At 31.3% G+C, this 18,640-nt stretch overlaps 1 protein-coding gene and 1 long non-coding RNA gene across 2 annotated transcripts in view; both read left to right on the plus strand.

Moving 5' to 3' along the window:
- The first annotated feature begins 902 nt into the window (after window positions 1-902).
- LOC132741674 (uncharacterized) lies at window positions 903-6,510 on the plus strand. The gene is made up of 3 exons (XR_009627313.1): window positions 903-981; window positions 1,656-1,744; window positions 3,616-6,510. It is a non-coding gene; the product is annotated as an uncharacterized LOC132741674 (long non-coding RNA).
- Window positions 6,511-14,524: 8,014 nt separating this feature from the next.
- LOC132741675 (uncharacterized) overlaps window positions 14,525-18,640 on the plus strand; it is a 38,984-nt gene continuing 34,868 nt past the window's right edge. The window contains exons 1-2 of the mRNA XM_060729896.1: window positions 14,525-14,729; window positions 15,307-15,408. Coding sequence (XP_060585879.1) covers window positions 15,325-15,408 — 84 coding nt within the window. The 5' untranslated portion in view covers window positions 14,525-14,729; window positions 15,307-15,324. The remainder of the gene's footprint in view (window positions 14,730-15,306; window positions 15,409-18,640) is intronic.

Here is an 18,640-nt window from a genome sequence, read left to right on the forward strand (position 1 = left end):
TGATGCGAATAGCAACGCAAGTGTTGTGGTTCAGACCGAAAAAAAAACAACAACAAGTTTAACAGAAAGCTGTGTAGCCTAAAACAATTATCTGTACCTATCATTGTTTTACATTGTAAAGTTTACATTTTGGACTATCTAGATAAAGGCAATTTCAATTTGTCATGGTGTTTCGTGAATTTTTTATGAATTATTGTAAATAAAGAATTTGCTTCTTTTGTAATCATTTAGAAAGGAATTACATCTGGGAAGAAATCTGCCTTGTTAATTAAAGGTACTCCACTGAGGTTTTTTTTTGCATGTTGGGACTGGGAAAGAAATTTTCCTGCATTAATGCTCCATTTGCTGAAGGTCAAGACAAATTTTCAGATCATTTGCTCATTCCATTTTTACACAACAATAATGATAATTGTAAAAATTGACCCAAAAATTGTAAGCATTGCAATTATTTTTTTACTCAAATCAGAGTTGCTAAGCACAAAAGTATGATTTTCAAATATTTTTGAGTTTATCACTCATTTATCTTTTTGCAAATCTTTCTGTTTTAAGTGCCCCAATGTTTTTATGTAAGCAATTCAAATTTTATGTTGTTCGGCTTGGGCCTCAGTGGAGTTCCAATGGTTTACCGGAATGTATATATATTTAGCACTTCCCTGATATATTTCCTCTTTTGTCTCTAATTAACTTTCTTCAGCACTTAATCATATTTTCCCTACTTATTTATATGGAAAGAACCTTTTTGTACAGACAGAATAGAAAACCTGGCTTAGGAAAACCTATGTAAGCACAAATTGCTTTGTAGGTAATCAAATAAACTGTGTAATTTAGAAATTTGTATCTGAAATAAATGGTATTTTAAATATTTCAGGGGCAATTGACCTTGGCAAGTTTGTTGTTATATTCTCCAGCAGATAAATCGGAGTAATGTGTATGACCTTATTGGAGTGTCCAACCATTATGGTGGTCTAGGAGGTGGCCATTGTAAGTAACTCTTCCATCTTTACCCCCACATTTTTTTACTATGGACTTGCCTTGTATTGAATTTTTTAGGTTGCCATTGTTTGATTTTTCAGGGGTGTGAATATGTTCATTAAGTAACTATCTGTAATATCACATTGCTTACAAGTTAAATATAGGTCAGGAAATTAGAGAATAGTGTTGCTCAGTTTGTAGAGGTATAAACCTGTTGACTTAATACTTACAGTTTTAGGTATGATAAGGGTCAAAGTCAGCGTGATATAATTGTTACAGGGCTAGTTACTGATCTATTATGGGATATATAGTTTGAAAACCTTTGGTCTCGATCCATATAGTTTTTCAACAGAACTTTATATCCTATATCAGGTCAGTTACTTACCCTGTAACAGTTGCATCATGCTGACTAACTTCCTTATCATAATTTGTCCGGGACAAACTATGAAAAAGTTGTTGAATTGACAATTATTTTGACCATTTTGAATGTTTACCTTACCAAATATATTGGTATCTGCTACATACTAGATCACTATGTGACATTAAAACATCAAATTAGAAAAGGTTATTATGTAGCTGAAGTGATATAGTTAAATATTGTGTACGTGATAATGCCTATGCTGAAAAGAACAAAATTCAAATCAATAAATTAATATATTCTGTATACTGACATTTCGTTCCAGATACTGCATACTGTAAGAATGCTGTAGAAAATGCCTGGTACTATTTTGATGATTCAAGTGTGTCCGAGTCTTCTGAGGAAGCCACTGTGGTAAGTTATATTATAAACACAAGATATCTGAAGTATTCTTCCTCCTCGGTCCAGACGTCCGTTGCATTTTCCTTGTCCGGAGCATAACTTGAAGACTAATGGTTGGAATTCAATATAACTACATACAATGGTCAAGCACATTGAGAGGAAATGCAGTGCACAAGAACCATAACTCTATCTTGACTAATTACAGAGTTATTGCCCTTTGTTACTTTTCCTTGTCCGGGGCATAACTTGAAAACTACTGGTTGGAATTAGAAACAACTTCATACAATTGTCAAACACAATAAGGGGAAATGCAGTGCACTAGAACCATAACTCTATCTAAAGTAATTACAGAGTTATTGCCCTTTGTTACTTTTCCATTGCTTTCTTTTGTCCGGACCATAACTTGGAGACTATTTGTTGAAATTCATTATAACTTCATACAATGGCCAAGCACATTGAGAGGAAGTGCATTGTTCAAGAACCATAACTCCATCTTGACTTATTACAGAGTTACTGCCCTTTGTTACTTTTCCTTGTCCAGAGCATGACATGAAAACTACTGGTTGGAATTCATAACAAACTTGCCCTTTGTTACTTTTCCATTGCTTTCTTTTGTCCGGTCCATAACTTGAAGACTATTTGTTGGAATTCATTATAACTTCATACAATGGTCAAGCACAATAAGGGAAGTGCAGTGCACAAGAACCATAACTCCATCTTGACTAATTACAGAGTTATTGCCCTTTGTTACTTTTCCATTGCTTTTTTTGTCCGGAGCATAACTTGAAGTCTAATGGTTGGAATTCAATATAACTTCATACAATGGTCAAGTACATTGAGAGGAAGTGCAGTGCACAAGAACCATAACTCCGTCTTGACTAATTACAGAGTTATTGCCCTTTGTAACTACTGTTTGGAATTCAATACAACTTCATACAGTTGTCAAGGACATTAAAAGGAAGTGCTGTGCACAAGAGCCATAACTCCATTTTGACAAAATACAGAGTTACTGCCCTTTGATACTTTTCCTTGTCTGGAGCGTAACTTAAAACGTACTGTTTGGAATTCAAAACAACTTCATACAATGGTGAAGCACAATAAGAGGAAGTGCAGTGCACAAGAACTATAACTCCATCTTCAGTATTTATAGAGTTATTGCCCTTTGTTCCTTTTCCTTGTCTTTCTGGATTTATTACAGAGTAATTCAATAAAACTTCATCAATGGCCAACCACATTGAAAGGAAATGCAACATACAAGAACCACAACTATCTTTAATTGCCACAACCATAACTCTATATTTCAATTCTTTTACAAGGTATCTGTTACTAGTAACATCCTCATTTCCGAAGCAGTCTTGTGGGGGTATTAATCACATTTAGTGATAGTTCTAGTTTTCATAGTACTTGTAATATTGATGTTTATTATTGGTTAACTTATGGTTCTACTCAGTTGCCTGTTTGTGCCTGATATGTTGCACAGCAGAGCACCTGAGGTCTTCCTCCACCAGTAAAGCTGGAATGTCCCTTTATTACCTATTCTGTGTTATTGTGACGTAAAACCCAATCAATCAAACAAACAATAGCATTGGTTGTCTGCGAATGAGATCAAGTTATGTTGGAGCGAACATTTAGTAATAGTGCATAAGAATCAATACTTAGACTAACAAGAAATAAGAATTGATACACATATTTTGTTATTTAGTCCAGACGTTTTAGACTCTGATCTATAACTTTTAGCAGAAGTTGTGATTTAAAGCACTTGTATTACATGTCACGATTAAGATTCATGATTTCATGTAACGGAAAAATGATATCGATTATTATTCATCATTTATCATGCAGTGATATTGTTCATCATTAATCAATTTATTTTATTTCTCTAGTCAAAGGCTGCATATGTACTGGTATATCAGAAACGTGGCACTTGGAAGAACATCAAGAACACCACAGCAGCTTCCTCAACCACAACATCTGAGGACATTGAAATCAACGGCTTAGACTCGGAAAAAGGAGATGGCGAGGCAAACAAAATGGAAGTGAATTGATACGGAATTTATTAGGAGTGCAAATTTACATTTATTATTTATTTTGTATTTATCGGTCTTGTGATAGGGACCCTTGGATTTTATATTTTGATGTGTACACATTAGCAGATGTTATATTATTTGATAAATCCAAGATTATACATTTGTTTTGCTAACCGTATTAAGACAGAAACTGTGTTTTGTTATAGCCATATCCTTAAAACCAGGCTCTTTTTTTTTTAAGAAAAGAAAAATTTGTTTTTGTTTATAAGTGATTGAATAGAGAATTTGAAAAAAACTGTCAAGCATAGTGTATGTTTGGTTAATTAACTTGATTTCTTCTCAGTGACTCTGGTTTTACTTTACTGAATGCTTTGATAATAATTGGACATGTAGTGTATCATTACAATGTACTCGCATAAGATACTTGCTTTCCAAATATTTGTCAGACAGAGGAATGATTACCTGCTTTCTTCATTCAAAAATCATATTTGTTAATTTATTATAATAACACAAGTATTAATCTACCAGTTTTATGTATAAAATTATGGTATTTGAAAGAAATAGCATTTTTTCTATTACACTGTATTATTTTCTATTACCGTAAATTTTGAATTTTTAAGGGAACTCCCATCATTATAGCATACATTTTAATGCAAAACAGAGATATTTTCTGTAACAGTTAAGAGTAGTTACACTTCTGGATTAGATCTGAGTAATACATATAGTTGAGGACAGATTTGTCCTGTATATATTGTTTAAGAGAAATGATTTGTATTGATTTAAAATTTAGAAATCCAGTATACATCATGTGCTATTGTTCTGATTTGTATGAAGGAGAACTCGTATAAAAACATATTACTACTGTACTTTAATTTTATTATATTACTTCATCACATTTTGCTTTAACTGAAAATTAAAAAGTACACACAAAAAACAATCAAAAATATAGTTTGGTGCTGTAACAGTGTTGGGTACACAAATGGTTCGGGATGTTGAAGCTATAAACTGTGTCTGTGGTCAAATGGTTGAGGTGGTTGACTTCAAACCACTTAATCCTTACCACCATGGTGTTGAATCCCATTAGGGACTTTGGATTCTTTCATGTGAGCAAGTTATCCAGCTAGCTGATGGAACTTGGTTGTTAAATAAATAAATTATGGGGTTTTTTTATCAAGAAGACAATATTTCTATATATAGTTGGGGAGGGAAATATCAAACAGTTGTGTGTACTAAACAAGTCATTTTTATATCATTTTATACTGGAGTATGATATATTTATTAGTCAAGCTTTGGGAGTAGAACTACTTTATTGCTATATTTATCTTATCATATCTGGATATCTTATACATGAATATAAGGTATTATAGCATCTTGACAAACAACTGGTGTATATGAAATGATTGTGACCATTAACAGAAGAGAATAAAACTGACATGTGTTAACTATGTGGTAATAAGGCAATGCTACTTTTTCTCTATTGGCAATATTGCCTTAACATATTGAGATTTTGGAAATCCCACAATAGGAAATTAAGTATTTCTTCAATGTTGTTTTCTTAAGTACATGTATTATTAAATACAAAAGCATAAATCATCGAGGTTATACAAACTTTACAGGTACACTTTACAGAAATACAGTAAATATGTTCTGGGCGGATGAAAAAATCATATATGACAGTTTATAAAGTTTCTATAGAACTGTTTGTCTTTGTTTATTCTTTCAGAGTAATGATATTCTTTGATTTAGTAAAAAAACAAACACACAGCTAAAAACGTTGTAGTACTATTAGCTGAGGGAAATAGATAGTTTTTAGTCTTTATTATTTTCTGGTACAGTTTCATGTAGATCTCTGCTCCGGAAACTAGCTGAAAACTTTCCGTTATAGACTGGCTTTGATTGTGAAACTTTATTGAAAGTTTCTATTCCAGTGAATTGAACTTATTTCTATGAAATAAAGTGATTGAAGAACAAAGCATTGATTGCTTGTCATGTGTTTAGTCAGACACTTAAATTGTTTGTTTTGAAAATTGTGCATGAATGTTTTGATTTTTTGTGTGGAATGCATGTGTTTCAGTTGATAGTTTATGTGGAAAAAATGTACAGTGGTTTATAAAGTAAAGAACTTGTAAAGAAAAGTGAAATAATATTTAATGGGGGGCAATGTGTATTTATGATTCAAGACTTTAATTTCATTTTAAAGATGTTTAAATCTATATAAAAGTAAGTACCATCTATTTTCTAGTGTATAGAAATGTAGTTTGGTTAAGCCAACAAAAATATTTTTTATAATGCAATATTGAGAGAGTAAACTAATGAAAAAACAATAAAAGCTCGGCACCGATGTTATGTAATTGTTGGTGAGAGTTTAAATTTATTAAGGAAGTCTTAATTTATAATTGATACTTTTGTTAAGAGGTTGTGGCTTAACAGGGGGACCACTCTACAAGGGTTACTCTGTAGTCCCTCGTGAGTTTTCTACAACTATGACAAATTCTATAAAACTCATTTAGAATATTATTTACTGATGTTATTTATTGTAGGACATTAAAGTGCTATATAAAATTTTGTTGGAGAAGAAGTTGTGTTATGAATGAGTGTTTGTCCTCACTGAGTGAGAAAGTTTACGGTATGTAATATTTCATGCACATTCTCTTGTATTTTACACTTTGTGCTATAATAATGATTGACATGGATTATTTCATACGTTCTCTGTTAACTTTATGTTACTACCAAATAAAAATATTATTCTTATTATTATTGTTATTTATTTTTAAAGAGTTGGTACTTAAAAAAAGTTACATATAAGAAGTTATCATATATCCGGGCCGTTTTTGTGACTCCGTAAATAATGGTATTGCACGGCCGTGCATATATTTTGACGTGACATCATTTGTGTTAAAAAAAACATAGCATTAAGATGCACAAATTGTTAGCGTTACACTAAGAATCAAAAGAAAAATGGTTCTTTTTCACTTCAAACGGTATTTATTGTTGGTATATGATGAACAGGATATTAAATTCATGTAAGTTCATCACTGAATGTATTGAACTCATTGAATAAAATAATACCATGCTCACCAGAGGCTCGCATAATATAATTTTATTCAACTTGTTCTATAAATTCAGTTTTTAACTTACACTCATTCAATATCCTCTATATGCATTATAAAAGGAAAAGTGCTGGAACAAAATAATCAGATAAATGAAACAACTGAAATTGAGTGTTGTTTTCAATTTATGGGCACATAAAAGGCACATTATGCCTCAGATACGGATATTTGAGCCACGTCATGACAAAACCAACATAGTGCGTTTGCGACCAGCATAGAATCAGACAAGCCTGCGCAGTCTGATCAGGATCCATGCTGTTCGCTATCAGTTTTTCTACTTGTAATAGACTTGGTAAGCGAACAGCATGGATCCTGATCAGACTGTGCGGATAAGCAGGCTGGTCTGGATCCATGCTGGTCGCAAACGCACTCTGTTGGTTTTGTCGTGACGCGGCTCATTTTTTCTTTCTTTATAAAAAGGACACACGAGTTATTCAGCACTTAAATATTGGTTTTAATGCATGTTATACGCTTATCACCCAAAAAAAAGAGCCATAAATGTGAAATTATTTGTCACAAAATATCAAGTTGTAAACAAAGTAGTATTTCAACTTCCATACTAAATACTAAACCACTATAATTGTACAGATTGTTAAAAAGCTAAATAAGCAAAAATGATACAAATTATTTTGTTTTGAAACTATAACAGAACACAAAAATTAAAAACCTTTTGAAAAAAAAACAATAAATAAAAGCATTTCTAGGGATAATGGGCCTTTAACCATCAGGGATAAAAACTTTTCTTTAGAAATGCAATAATATGTTTTATACAATTTTAATAATGAATTCAGGGCATGCTTGATGAATAGCCACTGAAAAAAAAAACTGGTGTTGAATACAAAATAATTTGTCATTAAAGTAGTAAAGTGATATTCCTACTTGCATACAAAATTATAACTGTACTAAAATCCAGAATGCAGAATAAGGAAAAGATGGTTAAGATAAGTTTGAATTTTAGAAATGGGAATAATATTATTTTGGGGGCTTAATATTAATAAATGGGTCTTGTAGAAAATAGAAGATTTTAGTATTTTCAGCCTAGTTTATCAGTTTTCCAGTCTGATAAGTGAAATCCTATATTTGCTTCATATTGTGTAGCACAGCAATAAATGAGATTTCCAATATTTTACCTTCATGAGATTATGTTTATTGATGTATATTGTGTAGAACATTATTGTTCACTGGTGTTTAGTCTGTTGATAGAAATAATTGCCTTAAAATATGAAAAGAAAGTTCTTATCTAAATTGATATAATTGTTATGAAAGGAAATGTGATTACATTATATGGTTGATTGAAAGTAGTTCTAATGTGGCCTATTGAAAGTAGTTTTAATCTAGCCAATCGAAAGTAGTTCTAATGTGGCCTACTAATAGTAGTTTTACTCTGGCCTATTGAAAGTAGTTTAATGTGGCCTACTGATAGTGGTTTTACTCTGGCCTACTGAAAGTAGTTCTAATGTGGCCTACTGATAGTAGTTTTACTCTGGCCTACTGAAAGTAGTTCTAATGTGGCCTACTAATAGTAGTTTTAATCTGGCCTATTGAAAGTAGTTCTAATATGGCCTATTGATAGTAGTTTTACTCTGGCCTATTGAAAATAGTTCTAATATGGCCTATTGATAGTAGTTTTACTCTGGCCTATTGAAAGTAGTTCTAATATGGCCTATTGATAGTAGTTTTACTCTGGCCTATTGAAAATAGTTCTTATGTGGCCTACTAATAGTAGTTTTAATCTGGCCTATTGAAAATAGTTCTAATATGGCCTATTGATAGTAGTTTTACTCTGGCCTATTGAAAGTAGTTCTAATATGGCCTATTGATAGTAGTTTTACTCTGGCCTATTGAAAATAGTTCTTATGTGGCCTACTAATAGTAGTTTTAATCTGGCCTATTGAAAATAGTTCTAATATGGCCTATTGATTGTAGTTTTACTCTGGCCTATTGAAAATAGTTCTTATGTGGCCTATTGAAAGTAGTCCTAATCTGGTCTATTGAAAATAGTTGAAGTTTTTATGCGGCCTATTGAAAGTAGTCCTAATCTGGTCTAATGAAAAAAGTTCTTATATGGCCTATTGAAAGTAGTTCTTGTGTGGCCTAACAAAATTAGTTTTACTCTGACCATTTGCTAATTGGCCTATTGAAAGAAGTTCAAATCTGACTTAATCTTGCCTATCAAAATTATCTCTTATCTGGCCTTGAATCTGTCAATATATGATGACCAAGAGTTATTGTTTTCAATTACCTTTTTTTTTTCATCAATACTTGCTGGAAATCATTCAACACTTGATTATAGAAATTACCTGTGTTGTATAGGGATAATTTAATTCTATATTTGTCCATAGAATAATCTATCAAACAAATTGGAAAATCTTGCTTGATTGTTTTTTTTTATTAACTATACTCCTGTCCAAAGGTGGAATACATCTTTTCTTTTTTAAAAATTAACAGAAATCACATTTCCTGGGATGGTTGCCCTTGTTGGATTGTAGTTACTATTTAAGGCATTATTCCTGTAAGTCACAAGTCACCTTGAATTTTGGAAGCATTTCTTGCTCAATGATTTTAGAACTGTTTTACTGTTTGCCTTTAAAGTACAGGTTGTTGCCTATATTCAGAAGTCACATGTATACATATATTGTTTTTTGGCAATAGCAAATAAAGGGTCACAGTTACCTTGAATTTGAAAGAGCTGAATAAATCAACACCCTATGATTTTCAGCACTATAGACAAACTTGTTTCTGTTTTTGGTTTATACAGAATTCATTTTAGTTTGATTTTGTAGGAAGCTTTAATCAAGCTAGTTGACACTTTCGAATCCATTCCTCCTGGAACCAACCAGTACTGAGCAATGAGTGTAAAGTTTCTTGCTCAAGGAAACAATAGCTTGCCCCTGACAGGGTTTTAACCCATGTTGCAAGTAAGGCCCCCTCAGTTACACGTTTAAAGGGATTCGTTTCGATTTTCATTCATAAACGTTTACGATATTTTTTACCGTTTAATCGAAATGACCATATTGTCTTACAAAATATCTTAATCATTGCCTGTAATCATGAATTCTATCAGTTCTAATTAATTTATTCCAAAGTAAAAAACGGAAAATGGGTGTTTACAACCCTTCACACAGCATTACCGTGCACTAATTGCTCGTGACATAATACATTTTTTTGGAAAGTAGGTTTTCCTTTGATCTTTCAAAAGAGCGAAATGGGGATACATTGCAGAAAATATGTGCCTACTCAATTGTGATGAGCCTTAAACATTATTTATTTATACATATATTAACCCTTTCACTGCCATAAGGACGGCTTATGCAGTCCCTGTTATTTTCGGCGTATTTGCCATATGGACGGCTTTAGCCGTTTCTATAATAATAATAGTAATAATAATAAATTAATAATAATAATAATAAATATAAAGAAAATTATACCATGGACAATAATTATTATTATACTAACAGATTTGGAAACATATATAATTATTATAATACTAATAACAAATAATAATAATTGTATTACTTAATAATATAGTAATTTCTTAGAAAACCCTCTGGCAAATAGGTGATCAATAAAACAATAACCCTCTGGCAGCGAAAGGGTTAAAATAGAAAGTAAGACAGCAATTGGCAACTTGAATACATGGTGTAGTATAGTACATAGAAGTACCACCATTTAAACGGCATCGTTTCGGTTCTTAACAATCGTGTACAGAAAATTGTAAACGTGGGAGCCTTAGTTGCAAGCAATCATTCGATTACTAATCTGACATGTTAACCACTCGGCCATGCCGCCACTTTTGTTTCAACAGTATTTGCATGTAAGCTTTACCAGTATTCTAGGAATTTATTTACATCCTTAGAGTATTATTATTTTAAAGTAAAGTATTTCTAGAGACCTTTTTTTACACATACACACCTGACAATAGATAAGCAAATGCACTACAAAATGTTGCTGGATTATTTGGAGCTAAGATGGCAATAAAATTTCCAAGAAGTTGCATCCCAGGAAAATTAAATCAATTTTCAGTAGAACTAGTGAAAAAAATTATCAACAATTTTACTTTGCAAAATATTAATTTACAATAACTATGCCATAAAGTTCTTATTTACTTTTTGTGATACTAATAACTTAAAGTTGTGGTGACGATAACTTAAAGTTGTTAATTAACATTTCAGCTTCAGTAATTGTAGAATTTATTTTTGTGAAAATTTAACTCTTGTTTCATTTGTTATAAAGAAATTCTTATGGTCCATAAAACACGACTCCCTGTAAAAGAATTATTTATTAATTTAATGAGAACTTTAGTTGATTAGTATACATATATACGTATATTTATATTTATCGTACAATAAATCTTAATGGATCATCTCACTTTGGTATATAAAGTGCTTTAACTACTGAAGTGAATCCAGTTTCTACCATTTTCATCTTAAATCACCCGTCTCATACATTTTACATTCTTGTGTCAATATTTGTAACAATGTTTCAACCTTTTTGCTAATATGGCAAAATCATAAGCTTGGTACCTTCAAGTCCATAATAAATTGTCAATTTTTGTTTTTTCTTTATAGTTATTTGCATTGTTCTGAAATTAGTATGATAAGTTAAAATTTGCGTACAATTCATGTGTATTCTTTTGATTAAATATTGATAATTGCTAATGGAAAATCTAACAAAATATCCTTTTATATAAGAATATATGCTAAGGGAAAGGGGTGTGATTGTGCATGTGTTCTTGGAATTGACTATTTGTTGTTTAACTTGGATGAGCAAAAGTCAGTCAGTTAACCAGTCTGTGAGTTAACCAGTCAGTAAACCAGTTAATAAATTATTAATTGAACAGTACAGAAAGGGCAAGGATAGTTATGAAACAGCATAACAATATACTTGCAGACTGCTTTAATGTTTTCTTTGATGGTGTACTTAAAATACACCCAGGGTTTTAAACAAGGCAGTCAGTCAGTAAAATATAAAAAATACTTGTGTAGCAACTTTTGTTAGAGGTTTTGAACTAATAAGCCATGTCTAACATTAAACCATTTACATCTTTAATTTGTGGAGGGAAGGTATCTACATACTGTAAGGGTGTCATTCTGAGAAGAATTTTGTAACTTCATGAAAAGCAATTACATCAAACTGAATACATCTGAACTGGGTTATAGAAACTCAGTGGTTCTACTCGGTTTCCCAATTGTAACTGAAATAATATATAAAGGGATATCTAAAGTCTTCCTCTACTAGTACAGCTGGAAATTTGTGTTATGATTTTGTCCTAGTGTCAAGGTATAAGGTCTGATATCTTTGCAAGGTATGAGGTTCAATATCTTTGCAAGGTATGAGGTTTGATATCTTTGCAAGGTATGAGGTTCGATATCTTTGCAAGGTATGGGGTTCGATATCTTTGCAAGGTATGAGGTTTGATATCTTTGCAAGGTATGGGGTTCGATATCTTTGCAAGGTATGAGGTTCGATATCTTTGCAAGGTATGGGGTTCGATATCTTTGCAAGGTATGAGGTTCGATATCTTTGCAAGGTATGGGGTTCGATATCTTTGCAAGGTATGAGGTTCGATATCTTTGCAAGGTATGGGGTTCGATATCTTTGCAAGGTATGAGGTTCGATATCTTTGCAAGGTATGGGGTTCGATATCTTTGCAAGGTATGAGGTTCGATATCTTTGCAAGGTATGAGGTTCGATATCTTTGCAAGGTATGAGGTTCGATATCTTTGCAAGGTATGAGGTTCGATATCTTTGCAAGGTATAAGGTATGATATCTTTGCAAGGTATGGGGTTCGATATCTTTGCAAGGTATGGGGTTCGATATCTTTGCAAGGTATGAGGTTTGATATCTTTGCAAGGTATGAGGTTTGATATCTTTGCAAGGTATGAGGTTCGATATCTTTGCAAGGTATGAGGTTTGATATCTTTGCAAGGTATGAGGTTCGATATCTTTGCAATGTATGAGGTTTGTTATCTTTGCAAGGTAGGAGGTTCGATATCTTTGCAAGGTATGGGGTTTGATATCTTTTGCAAGGTATGAGGTTTGATATCTTTGCAAGGTATGAGGTTTGACATCTTTGCAAGGTATGAGGTTCGATATCTTTGCAAGGTATGAGGTTTGGACTTGTGCCAACCAGCATATCTAGACCACTAAGTTAAAGAATTGATTCACTGAATCAGTTGTATATAAACTGTTTGAGGTAAATGCACTCCCTTAGTAATGAGAATGATGAAAAAGGCATCTAGGTGTTATTTGTGTCCCCATATTGTATGTATGAACAGTTGATGTATAAAATAATTATAATAATAAAATAAATTGTTAAAACCAAAAAAAATTTAAATTTAATATCAGTTATTTAAAATGAGAAGAAATAACAGACATGTATGTTATCAGAGGAGAAAGGTTTTAAAGCCTTAAAATTGCTTAAAATAGTTTTAAGATACGAAAAAAAACTATTGCACGCACTTTATCATCTTTTTATACCACGCTGTAAGCACACGCCAATATGATAATTGCTTATTTCTTATTGACAACTTCCTATTAAATGTCATGACAGTAAAGTTTAATTTGATGATGTTAAATAGCATTATAGTTTATTATTACATTGAAATTATTTGTGCAGGTAGAGTGGTGTTAGTTTTTTTTTGTAAAGAAAAGTTCATGAATTATTGAAGCAAATTTTATCTACGCCTTAATTAAAATTATGTGCACTTTCACTTCCCTATGAGTGTCGCATCTGAATTATCTAAAGCAGTATGCATACAGAAGCACCATTATTAGGCAATGAGGTAATAATGTTAGGTTGTTTAACCTTGTTGATGTAAACATATTTATCTAAGCTTAATTGTTAAACAAATTCTTGCAACTTATATTCAACACTCTTCGAGTCTGCTTCCTGAAACCAAACAGTATTGGTGTCATATAAAACATGATCTTGACCCGATTAGGGCTCAAGCCCATGATCCCTAGGTTGAGAGGCAGACGCCTTAACCACTAGGCCACCGCTGCCCTTTAACAGTGTTCAGTACAATATGGAGATATATTTAGACGAGTACTCAGATTAAATATCCATATTGGACTAGGTGCTAGACTTTAGTTATAATCCAAAGTCTTCCTCACTAGTAGAGCTTGAAATTAGCTATGTTATCTTAACAGTGTTGATGTTAGGTCAATTCCTAAAAGGAAAAGAAAAAATCTTGTTTTATTAAAAGGTTTTAGGTACAATGTACAGTACAATCTCAATAGAGCAACCCTCTTTGTGAGACAGATTTTGGTATGTTTTTGCGAGGTGTTGCTCCAATGAGGTTAAATTTATCTTTGGTAAATATTAATACTGATGTTGTATAAAGGTGATTGCTCTGCAAAGGTTAGATTTACTGTGAAGTCTTACTTTTAGAAAAAATTAAACTGTTGTTATAAAAAGGTGATTGCGCTACAAAGAACCACTCTGTAGAAGTTGTACTGTAGTCTAATTAGTCTCATTCTTAACATGGGTGTGACAGTATTTAATACATATTTCATTTATTTTAATCACATATTTGCTCCTGACAGTTGCAAATGAAGCAGAACTGAAACAATTTAAATATTTTAGCGGTAATTGGTAACAAGTTTTACGTCAAATAAAGATTTACAAAATATTGTGATTGTCATCGTGATAACGAAATAATTTACTTTTTTTTCCTACCTCTTAAATACGTAAACTGATGTAGCATTGAAAATTAGCAATGAAACTGAAAAGTTGTGTGGTTGTTTTACTTTTTATATTTAATAATGATGAAGTATAAATTCATTTTGGATTTATACTGTGTAAAGATGCCTTGATGAAGTTGCGCTTCATGGAAAGTTAAATAAAATAAATTAAGGTAAATTTTGCAATTTATAGATAAATAGATGTAATTATTAGAATTAGTGATAATTTTGAATTTAAATGTTAAGGGCGTTTTGTGAAAACTTTAATAGTTTATTTTTCCAGAATCACAGGGCATTGTAAGTATTTTAAATTTCATTTCATTTTATCAATATTCAAAAAAGCATTTTATTTTAAGTGTTCGCAATAATAATGCTTTTTTTTTTTTAATGAAAAATAAATTTTAGATTTAATTAAAGTTAAATTGATAATAAAGCAGCCATAATTATTAGATTTGTTTTTATCTTAACAAAATAATATTTGTATTAATACTCGCTATTGAATGGGTATATTTTACTGAATTATGCAGTTTAATTTAGCTTATAGAAACACTCTTAAAGATGTTTCTTGACTCCCCATTACAGTGAGTGCACAAGGAAATAACGACTTGCCCTGGACAGGGTTTCAACCCGCGCAACCAGCAATCCTTGGGATTATTAGTCTGATGTGTTAATCACTTAGCCACACTGCCATTTACATGCATTGAAAATGTTATTGTAATTAAGTTTGTAAAAGATAAAATTGATTTTCAGGATTGTGTAAATCTAAAGATGGGGTTACTTGACACGCCCCTGTTGTATGATGCTCCGTCTTGGAACTGGAACCACTATACTGTACATGGTGTCCCACAAGAGGTACATTTATTTTATTATTAGTTGAAGTAGAATTTATTTCAGTTGGATTGTTTCATTTATTTCAGTTGAATTGTTTCTTAGTTGAAATAGAATTTATTTCAGTTGGATTGTTTCATTTATTTCAGTTGAATTGTTTCTTAGCCGAAATAGAATTTATTTCAGTTGGATTGTTTCTTAGTTGAAATAGAATTTATTTCAGTTGGATTGTTTCTTAGTTGAAATAGAATTTATTTCAGTTGGATTGTTTCTTAGTTGAAATAGAATTTATTTCATTTGGATTGTGTAGGAACCTATAAGCTTGTAGACACACTCTCAAATAACTTTGTTCCTCAGGAAACAACACCAGTGATAAACAATTAGTGTAAAGAGACTTATTTGCTCAACTAATGTATTTTACTGTTGGATGAAAAATTTGTTCCAAAAGCTGTTATAAGTTTTGTACTTTTATACTTGATAATATGACGTGTTAACATTATATAGATCTATATTTCTTTAGATGACGAGTTTCTATTTATTGTTTGATACAATTTATTTGTAAAATACACATGTCAAATTAATTCAGAAACAATTTGCAATATGACTGACGCATTTATTTTTTATAATGAAAATTTCAGTCTGAAATATTTTGTAAATATGAAACTTCATTAGAATACTGATTTAAGTGATTAGCATCAGTGTATGAATAGCAAAACTTAAGTTTTGTTTACATGACTTAATGGATGGTATAGGCGAGGAGTCCTATAGTCTATTTAATATTAATAGAGGACATGATTTTCATTTCAATATATCATTTCCTGTTTTGTTTTGAAATTCTCAAGGATTTTTTTCAGGTGTCCATTGTTTATATATATATATATATATGTGAACTTCTGAATTATCAAGGTCTTAAAAGTTAAAAAAATTTAGATTCCTGTCCGTTTAAGTTTGATTGAAGGAGATTGTGTTAGTATGGTTTACTATTATTATATACGGTATATGTTTTAACAGGTGTAACCGTGTTTTATTTTATTTATTTTTTATGAACATGCTGACTAACTCTACCTGATATAATTTTGATAGCACACCAAAAACATTTAATTCCTATGAAATAAAGATTTGCTTGTTTACTCGACTATTTGAAGAATTGTAGGACTATCCAACTCACCCATCCAGCATAAATTTGGACAGAATTATTGCCCTTTGTGAACACAGGAAATGATAACATTGTCGTGGATTTTAAAGGAAAAATCTACCCTTTTGTGACCTCCTGCAATGTCATTAAATAATAACTTCAATTTTTGTTAATTTTTCATCTTTTTCGAAATGATCGCAAAAAAAACCCCCCAAATACTACAGTATGTAGAAATGTATGGAAACAAGAAGTATAATTATGTTGTATTGGAAACAAAAAGTATATGTTGTATGGAAACAAAAAGTATATGTTGTATGGAAACAAAAAGTATATGTTGTATGGAAACAAAAAGTATATGTTGTATGGAAACAAAATGTATATATTCTATGGAAACAAAATGTATATGTTGTATGGAAACAAAATGTATATGTTGTTTGGAAACAAAAAGTATATATTGTATGGAAACAAAATGTATATGTTGTATGGAAACAAAAAGTATATATTGTATGGAAACAAAAAAGTATATGTTGTATGGAAACAAAATGTATATGTTGTATGGAAACAAAAAGTATATGTTGTATGGAAACAAAAAGTATATATTGCATGGAAACAAAAAGTATATGTTGTATGGAAACAAAATGTATATGTTGCATGGAAACAAAAAAGTATATGTAGATACAGTGAATGATTTGATAATATCTTATCACAGAGTACAGTACTTATCCTTTCTGTTTCTCTTAAGTGTGTGTTCATACCCTGAACACATCAAGATCTAGTACACTGGCCTGGCATACATGACAAATTGGCTGTTAACATTTAACCTACATTATTTGACATTTATTGCTGATTTATATCATTTATTAAATTAGAGATTATCTTAACTTCTGTCAGAAAAAAAACTAGCTTTTATAACAAGACCTACTGTATAACTTGTATATATTTGTAAATGACAAAAGAAATAACAGATTATTATAAATTCTGTCAAAAAAGAGCTAATTTTAGAACAAGACCTTCCATATAACTTGTATACATTTGTATACAATAAAAAATAATATTTTTAACTTCTGTCTAAAAACTAATTTTAGAACAAAACCTGTGCCCTTGTATATGATATTTTAAATAAATTTTGGTTCCAGAAACTTAGTTTTGTCAAAGTTGTTTGCTCTGTTTTATAATAACCCTGAATCTGATGAATTCCTTAAATGGACTTGTCTTGCTTTCATTTTTGGAATGGTACATTATCAAATTCGGGGATATCAAGATAAAAATTAGAAAGTCGGTCATGCAACAATATAGAGTCTGGGCAGACGGCATAGAAGTGGCAAACACTTTTCTCTTTCTGTTAATAGTCAATCTGGAATGTAATGGTTAAAACCATAAGGCATTTTATACAAATGAAGAAAAACAAAATGTTATATATATACTGATTTAGATAATGAAAGTTAATGGAGGAAAATAATTGAAAACTGATTTATTATTACAGAGAAATATGTGATCAAACGAATAATGTTTGTTTAAAAAATTGGTTAAGGGAGAAAACGAGGGTGGGAGGAGTGTCACGTATTGAAATGATGCGTTGATAATGTAAACTACTTTTTTTGTAACTACATTGTGTTAAGAAAGGCATTTACATTTTGTATGGTGTTAGAAGTTGCCAGTATCAGTTCATACTAAAGAAATTTGTTTTACTATTACCCTGGTCTGTGTTCATCCAGTTGTTAATTTGCCAGCCTACAAAACTCAAACAGTCAGAGGGCAAGACTTGTAAACTCAAATCCAGGCTGGCCAACTTAAACACTAATCAACTTTAAATCGAGGTCCTGTGTATGAGTGCTTAAACACTTGGCACGCTAAAGAATCAGGAGAGGCTTCTGAAATGGAGGCATCTTTTTGCATATGTATCTTTTACTATCTAATATTCTTATGGAGTACTTGCCCATATAGATTGGCCAGTATAGATAAACTCATACACGCAAGTCCATGTTATGTTACAATCAGTCTGTAAGTTGCCAGTCAGCACAAACCCAAAATTTTATTTGAAAATGCCTGCAAAATTAATACCAGATGTGTTTATTCTCAGTAGAACAATTATGATATGCAATGTTTTCCAAAAATTTCAAA

This window comes from Ruditapes philippinarum, unplaced genomic scaffold (assembly GCF_026571515.1).
Source record: "Ruditapes philippinarum isolate M1 unplaced genomic scaffold, ASM2657151v2 ctg1985_1_1_1_1, whole genome shotgun sequence".
NCBI lineage: Eukaryota > Metazoa > Mollusca > Bivalvia > Venerida > Veneridae > Ruditapes > Ruditapes philippinarum.